Genomic DNA, 8,114 nt, shown 5'->3' with positions numbered 1-8,114 from the left:
CCCCTCCGGTCTCCTTTTTCATTTGTTTGGGTCTTTCTCTCTCCCTCTCCCTCTCCCTCTCCCAGTCCCCCGTCTCCCCCATCTCTTTCTTTCTCTCTCTCTTTCTCTCCCTTTCGAGTTGAGGGGGGCTTTCTCTCTTCTTAGATCGCTCAGTAGATTTTTCCCCTCCGGTCTTCTCTTTCATTTGTTCGGGTCTCTCCCTCTCTCTCTCTCTCTCTTTCTCTCTCCCCCTGTCTCCCAGTCCCTCGTCTCCCCCATCTCTTTCTTTCTCTCTCTCTTTCTCTCCCTTTGGAGTTGAGGGTGGGCTTTCTCTCTTCTTAGATCGCTCAGTAGATTTTTTCCCCTCCGGTCTTTTCTTTCATTTGTTCGGGTCTCTCTCTCTCTCTGTCTCTCTCTCTCTCCCTTCCTCTCTCCCTCTCTCCCAGCCCCCTGTCTCCCCGTCTCTTTCTTTCTTTGCCAGCATTCCTCCCCCACTCTTTTCCTCTTGCTTTGTCGCTTAAAAGATATCCCTCTAGCAGCAGCTTGGCGGGCTTTGTGCTTTGGCCCAGCATCCTCCTTGGGGTGAAGAAGAAAAAAAGCATCCGTTCCTTACTCTCCACTCCCCTCCCCCGCCCAATCATAATAATTTAGAAGTTTGCAGATAACTCTTTCCCCTATTGAGGAAACATTCCCCCCACTCTCTGCGTCCCTCCGAGAGGAAAGAAAAGTTGTCCTTTTTAAATTTCTATCCACGTCCTTTTCCTCCTCTTCTCTCTTTCTGCGTGCCTTTGCTCGGCTCCCCCCCTCCCCACCCTTTGCAGGGCTTAAAGAGAAAGCCCAGGAAAACGTGGCTGCATCCCAGGGTTTCTCTAGGTCAACTCTTTTATTGTTGAAAAAGGACCTGAAGAATTCATTCAGAATCCGGCAGCCTTCTCGTCCTCCTGCCGCCCTTCCCCTTCCCACTCCCCCCCTTTTATTTTTGCTACCCCCTGGACTTTTGGAATTTCATCTGGATTATCCTCTGGCAAGCTGGTCAGATTGGAAGACACGGCAACAGACATTGGAGAACTTGGTCTTCTGCAGTGTGCAAGTCAATTCCCAACAACCCCCCCTTGCTCCCCCAATCTAAGGGGGTTTGGTTTTTTCCAAAGACCAGTAGCCTCTAAGAAGGTCTGGAGAAGGTTGGCACAGAGAGGAGCTTTCTGGGACTGGTTTCCTCTCTCTGCTGCAAAGGATGCTCCTTGTTTAACTTCTTTTCTGGCTCTTCCAGAGAGTCATGACAGTCTGGCTTCCCAGCCTTGCGAACCTTTATCTCTGGAGTGGGATCTCCAGTTTAGACTGCTTTTCCCCTTGCCTGCCACCTGCCAGCACTTGTCGCTTTAAATAACCCAACTGTGCAAACTGAGGGAGACTTGCCAAAGATGCAAGGATGGGGAAGGTGTCCTCCTCACCGTCAGCCTCTTCTTGAACGGGCTCCATCCCAGGTTATCTTCCTCCAAGCTTCCCTGCCCTTCTTCCAGTAATTGAAGAAGAAGAAGAAGAAGAAGAAGAAGAAGAAGAAGAAGAAGAAGAAGAAGAAGAAGAAGAAGAAGAAGAAGAAGAAGAAGAAGGAGAAGCTGCTCCAGCTGCACGTGTCCCACATTGGGAAGTTCTTGATGGCTTCTCTAAGGAGAGTGAAAGTCTTGCTGATCTTAAACTTGATTGCGGTGGCTGGCTTTGTCCTCTTCTTGGCCAAGTGCAGGCCCATTGTGATGAAGAACGGAGATGCTTTCCATGAAATTCATCCCAGGGCAGAAGTGGCCAACCTGACAGCCCACCCAGCCAACCCCATTCAAGATGCGGTGCTGAAACGGTTGTCCCTTCTTGAGGATATTGTCTACCGGCAACTCAATGGTAGGTCTACTGTTTCTCTTAGTTTGTTCCTCTAGTCACACTCTTGCGGTTCCAACTGTTTTATTTTGGGTGGCTTTGTAAGAAATGACTGGATTGCATGCGATGAAGAATCTGGGTCAACAAGTCCTATAACTAGTGGCAAGAATGGAGAAGGTCTAGTTGAAATCCATTACTTACCTCTCCAGTTAGAAAGGGAAAAGAAGAACGGTATAAAAATACTTATTCCCTCGATAACTACTGTGATTTGATCTAAGGCAATGTCGAGTACATTTAAGATTGAGGCTTATTGGTTAACACATTTTATAGATAGGGGATAGGAGGTAGGGAAGGGACTCTGAAACATTTGTTCACTTAGTGTGGATAATACAGAATTAGTATGATCAGTCCTCTGAATAGATAAAATAGCTTCTCTCTGGTTGAATTCCCACACCTGCCAAAGCTAGTTACTAAATTAACTTTTCTTCTGGTGTGCACAGTGTATCGCAGCAATATATCATCGCACAGGCTAGATTTGCTCAGTGCACACATCCTTCCTGTCCTTTGATTTTAAAAATGCAACCAATGGATGATGTTTCATTGATCTAGTTAAAGTTCCTGTGTTCCTGTGCTCCCTGAATTCAATGTGGTTGGTCCTAGCTGGTAAGATCAGGCACTTTGCTGTCCTCCATGCACTCTGAAAGGCATTTTAAAGCCTGAAATTTCATCGTGTGAATTCCTGCATGTTGGCACCATCTGTTTTTGCAAGATGATGGTGGCTGCTTTTCATCACACTTCTCCTGTTGTGCTGTTTTTTCGCACCTGGCCAACATTTGGTGGGGTCCTCTGGGCAATCAATGATTCCGGTGTGTGTGTGTGTGTGTGTGTGTGTGTGTGTGTGTGCTGTGGCATGGGGGAAAATATCAGGATGCCGCCTCCTTTGCCCATGGAGCTTAAAAAAGCATTTCTCTCCATCTTCAAAACTCCCTATTATTTCAATGGTTGCAAGCTTTTGGGATCCAGATACCTGACAGGGTAAAGTTAATACCTAGCTTTGATGTCATCTATGGGTGAAAATAGAGTAGGAAGAATCTGTTAGAAGGTAATTCACCAAGTTGGAGATAAAGGAGAAGTTATTATTTTATTTTATTTATTTATTTGCCAATCATATATAAGATAACAGGTAAAAAAGTATAAACATAATTTGGATGCAAGAAAAGAGTAAGTAAAATGGAATATTAGGACCGGGACAGTAGGCACGCAGGTGCACTTATGCATGCTCCTTACAGACCTCTTAGGAATGGGGTGGGGTCAACAGTAGACAGTTTAAGCTTAAAGTTTTGGGGGTTTGGGGAAGAAACTACAGAGTCAAGTAGTGCATTCCAGGCATTGACCACTCTGTTGCTGAAGTCGTATTTTCTGCCTTCGAGTTTGGAGTGGTTTACGTTGAATTTATATCTATTATTTGCTCGTGTATTGTTGTGGTTGAAGCTGAAGTAGTCATTGACAGGAAGGACATTGTGGTAGATAATTTTATGTACTACGCTTAGGTCAGACTGAAGTCGGCATAGTTCTAAATTGTCTAAGCCCAAAATTTGGACTCTGATGGCATAATAGAATAGAATAGAATAGAATAGAATAGAATAGAATAGAATAGAATAGAATAAAATAGAATTTTTTATTGGTCAAGTGTGATTGGACACACAAGGAATTGTCTTGGTGCATATGCTTTCAGTGTACATAAAGGAAAAGATACCTTCATCAAGGTACAACACTTACAACACTTAATGATAGTCATAGGGTACAAATAAGCAATCAGGAAACAATATTAGTATAAATCGTAATGATACAAGCAACAAAGTTACAGTCATAAGTGGAAGGAGATGGGTGATGAAAACGATGAGAAGATTAATAGTAATGCATATTTAGTAAATAGTTTGACAGTGTTGAGGGAATTATTTGTTTAGCAGAGTGATGGCGTTCGGGGAAAAACTGTTCTTGTGTCTAGTTGTTCTGGTGTGCAGTGCTCTGTAGCATCATTTTGAGGGTAGGAGTTGAAACAGTTTATGTCCAGGATGTGAGGGGTCTGTAGATATTTTCACAGCTCTCTTTTTGACTCGTGCAGTATACAGGTCCTCAATGGAAGGCAGGTTGGTAGCCATTGTTTTTTCTGCAGTTCTAATTATCCTCTGAAGTCTGTGTCTGTCTTGTTGGGTTGCAGAACCAAAGGTATTTTATTGCGAGCAGAGGAGTGGAGGAGTCTTCTTGTGAAATATTTCTGGACTCTCTCAATTGTATTTATGTCCGATATGCAATGTGGGTTCCAGACAGATGAGCTGCATTCAAGAATTGGTCTAGCAAATGTTTTGCATGCTCTAGTTGGTTAGTTAGTTAATTAGTTAGTTTTGAGGAGCGATTTACCTCTAAACTCTTTCCTCCATCCCGACTTTTGACATATTCAGCATATTGACTTTTTTTTAAATTTGCATTTATATCCCGCCCTTCTCCGAAGACTCAGGGCGGCTTACACTATGTGTAAGCATAGAGAGAAGCATATTTTAAAATGCTAAAGCTGCAGCCTGACTGTGATGGGATTCAGCCTAAGTAAATAGACATTGTAATAAGCTGCAAGATTCTAAGAGGTTGAATCACCGAGTTTCCGATTGGCTATGTTGACACAATTTGCTTAACCAAGTCAGGTAAAAAAAATCTAATTGCTGCATTTGCATATCCAGCTCAGGGTTGATTCGTTTGATTAATATTAAACTTGTTTGAGGTTGCTGTGTGTGTGTGTGTTGGGGAGGGAACAGAGAGAGAGAGAGAGAGAGATATTTAATGTTAGATGACCTTAACCTGTTTTGTCCTTTGGGTGAACCCCCCAAAAGGGCTAATCAGGGCAAATGTATTGTGAGAATGCAGCCATCAAATATGGATGGTGTGCTTTGTCTAGTGCCACTTAGCATATCCCTTCTGAGCTTGGAAATAAAATACAGCTGGTAAGTATTAGATCAGTTGGTATTGAGTTGCCTTGAGTTGCTATTTCTAAAACATTGGCCATCGGAAAACTATACTTTTAGAACAGATCTTGCAGCCTTCAATTATCCTTGATTTGTGAAGCCCACAATCTATGGAGATTGTCAGCCATCCAGGTCACCTTTGGGTGTCCCAAAGGTGCTTTTTTCAAAAGGCAACTGGACTTTCTTTTCCCTTGAAGATGTTTCGCTTCTCATCCAAGAAGCTTCTTCAGTTCTGACTTCTTCAGTCAAAACTGAAGAAGCTTCTTGGATGAGAAGCGAAATGTCATCAAGGAAAACCAAGTCTAGTTGCCTTTTGACAAAGCACCTTTGGGACTCACAGAATTTACTTTCGTTGTGATGTTGAAATTTGGCTATTAATGCTCACCCTGTTAACTATCAAGTAGCACGACCCCTCTATCTTTTCACAGTCGCGTTTACTATTTTAAGTTTAGAAGATGTAGACTTTGACTGTTCACACACACACACACACACACACACACACACACACACACACACAGACACAAAACCACCCAAAATTCTAACCTTGGTCAATTTCATGATGCGGTCTTGTCTAGCTAGATGACATGGCCCTAACCCCAATGACAGACTTGAACATTGGACGCTATCTAACAAAATGAAATTCAACAGTGAAAAAAGTAAGATTCTACATTTAGGCAAAAAAACCCCAAAATGCACAGGTACCGTATATGTGTTACCTTGCTCAATAGTAGTACCTGTGAGAGGGATCTGGGAGTCCTAGTGGATAACCATTTAGATATGAGCCAGCAGTGTGCAGCAGCTGCTAAAAAAGCCAACACAGTTCTGGGCTGCATAAACAGAGGGATAGAATCAAGATCACGTGAAGTGTTAGTGCCACTTTATAATGCCTTGGTAAGGCCACACTTGGAATATTGCATCCAGTTTTGGTCGCCACAATGTAAAAAAGATGCTGAGACTCTAGAAAGAGTGCAGAGAAGAGCAACAAAGATGATTAGGGGACTGGAGGCTAAAACATATGAAGAACGGTTGCAGGAACTCGGTATGTCTAGTTTAATAAAAAGAAGGACTAGGGGAGACATGATAGCTGTGTTCCAATATCTCAGGGGTTGCCACAAAGAAGAGGGAGTCAGGCTGTTCTCCAAAGCACCTGAGGGTAGAACAAGAAGCAATGGGTGGAAACTGATCAAAGAAAGAAGCAACTTAGAACTAAGGAGAAATTTCCTGACAGTTAGAACAATTAATAAGTGGAACGACTTGCCTGCAGAAGTTGTGAATGCTCCAACACTGGAAATTTTTAAGAAAATGTTGAATAGCCATCTGACTGAGATGGTGTAGGGTTTCCTGCCTGGGCAGGGGGTTGGACTAGAAGGCCTCCAAGGTCCCTACCAACTCTGTTCCTATATTATAACTATTGAAACTTGCTAATAAATGAATAGATGGGGAAAAAAAAACCTTTTGCACCCAAAGGCGAGAGAGGTATTTTATGAGGTGCAACTGTGGGGACTTTCCAATTGTTGGAAGAAATATCCATCTGGTTCAGTTCCAAGCTGGGAGAAAGACACTGGAATCAAGGAGGTTGATTGGAAAGTTGATTTATCAATGAAGCAGAACCACCAAGCACATGGTTCCGGGCAACTGACCACCTGGAGTTGAGAGAGTGGGCTATTTATACCCTTTCTTGGACTTTGCACTTGAGCTTCCTGTTCCTGTGCAAGAACATGTATTCTATTGGCTATTGTCAGGCTCTCGTGGTGCCATGTACAAATCCTAGGAGTTTGTCTGAGCTAAGTTTGGTTGAAGTTTGGACTGAGGCAGTGAAGGGGCTTGTTGGACAATTCCTATTGTGGCTGAGGGCTAACCCTCCCTTTCTTCAGACCTTGCTGCAGGGAATTTGCTTATGAATAGAGCTATCTATCTCTTTTTCTCTAAAGTGCTGACATCTGCTATGGGCTATTAAGGAAAGTGGGAGTTGCTTTCCAAGAGCATGTTTCTCCTTTTCTCATCCAGGGAAATATAATATTCTGCCTTTTGACATATTTCTCAAAATATTGCATTCTTCTAGGAGAGGGGCGGGTGCTAACTTTCTACACTATGAAAAAGAAACAGATAAGCATTTCCCCAAACATCGTAATCCCCAGTGCCGGTTAAATGACTTAGACTTAAGAAGGTGTTACAACAATCTGATCCTGCACTCTCACAACCAAGCCATGATGTGCCCAGTGTTCATCTCCACAACTAGTGGTTGCAATCTTGTAATTGGGGGTGGTATTCACTTACTTGAAGGGACGCGGTGGCTCAAGGGGCTAGGACATTGAGCTTGCTGATCGAAAGGTCAGCAGCTCAGCGGTTCGAATCCCTGGTGCTGCCATGTAACGGGGTGAGCTCCCGTTACTTGTCCCAGCTTCTGCCAACCTAGCAGTTCGAAAGCAGGTAAAAAATGCAAGTAGAAAAATAGGGACCACCTTTGGTGGGAAGGTAACAGCGTTCCGTGCGCCTTTGGCGTTGAGTCATGCTGGCCACATGATCACGGAGATGTCTTTGGACAGCGCTGGCTCTTCGGCTTTGAAACGGAGATGAGCACCACCCCCTAGAATCGGCAACGACTAGCACGTATGTGCGAGGGGAATCTTTACCTTTTACCTTTATTCACTTACTTGCGCAGTCCCCGTCCACGCATGCACCCGGCATTCCGAGCATGTGCTTTTCTGGTGCACGCACCTTCTACGCATGTGCCCGGCTTCAAAAATGTGCCTAAATAGGACAGCATAGAGGCAGGGTTGGTGGGCAGGCTCACCTGCGATTTCACTCAGCGTAAACTGGGAAGTTGAAAAAAAACAAACCCTGAAAGAATGAAGTTTCATACTGTTGCCAAGAAAACTTCATGACATCATCAGGTCTAGAATGTGACTTGAAAGACATTTATCTTCTGACTTTTAATAGACTCTTCTCTGGTTCAATGTAGGAGCGTGCCTTTAAGTCACTTATGGCAGGAGTGTCAAACTGAAGGCCCACGGGGGTATTTACATCTGGCCCTCGGGACCAGCCTGGAAACAGCAAAAGACCAGCCCGTGGTTCCTGTGCCAGCGAAAGCAAACTAAAAACAAAACAAAAGGAACAATGTTTCCTCTTTTGCATTTGAATGTGCAAGAAGGGACAGGAAAGGAGAACGGGGAAAGAGGGAAAGACAAAGAAAAAGAAGGAAAAATGGGAAGAGAGCAAGGAAGGAAAAATAAGGAAAGAGGGGAAGGA

General features: G+C 43.8%; 1 protein-coding gene across 1 annotated transcript in view; it reads left to right on the top strand.

The window, feature by feature from the left end:
* Positions 1–653: 653 nt before the first annotated feature.
* GALNT17 (polypeptide N-acetylgalactosaminyltransferase 17) overlaps positions 654–8,114 on the top strand; it is a 411,497-nt gene continuing 404,036 nt past the window's right edge. The window contains exon 1 of the mRNA XM_058164286.1: positions 654–1,872. Coding sequence (XP_058020269.1) covers positions 1,635–1,872 — 238 coding nt within the window. The 5' untranslated portion in view covers positions 654–1,634. The remainder of the gene's footprint in view (positions 1,873–8,114) is intronic.

This window comes from Ahaetulla prasina, chromosome 1 (assembly GCF_028640845.1).
Source record: "Ahaetulla prasina isolate Xishuangbanna chromosome 1, ASM2864084v1, whole genome shotgun sequence".
Classification (NCBI taxonomy): domain Eukaryota; kingdom Metazoa; phylum Chordata; class Lepidosauria; order Squamata; family Colubridae; genus Ahaetulla; species Ahaetulla prasina.
The sequence above is the reverse complement of the archived record's forward strand: the minus strand, read 5'-3'. Positions and strand labels throughout refer to the sequence as shown.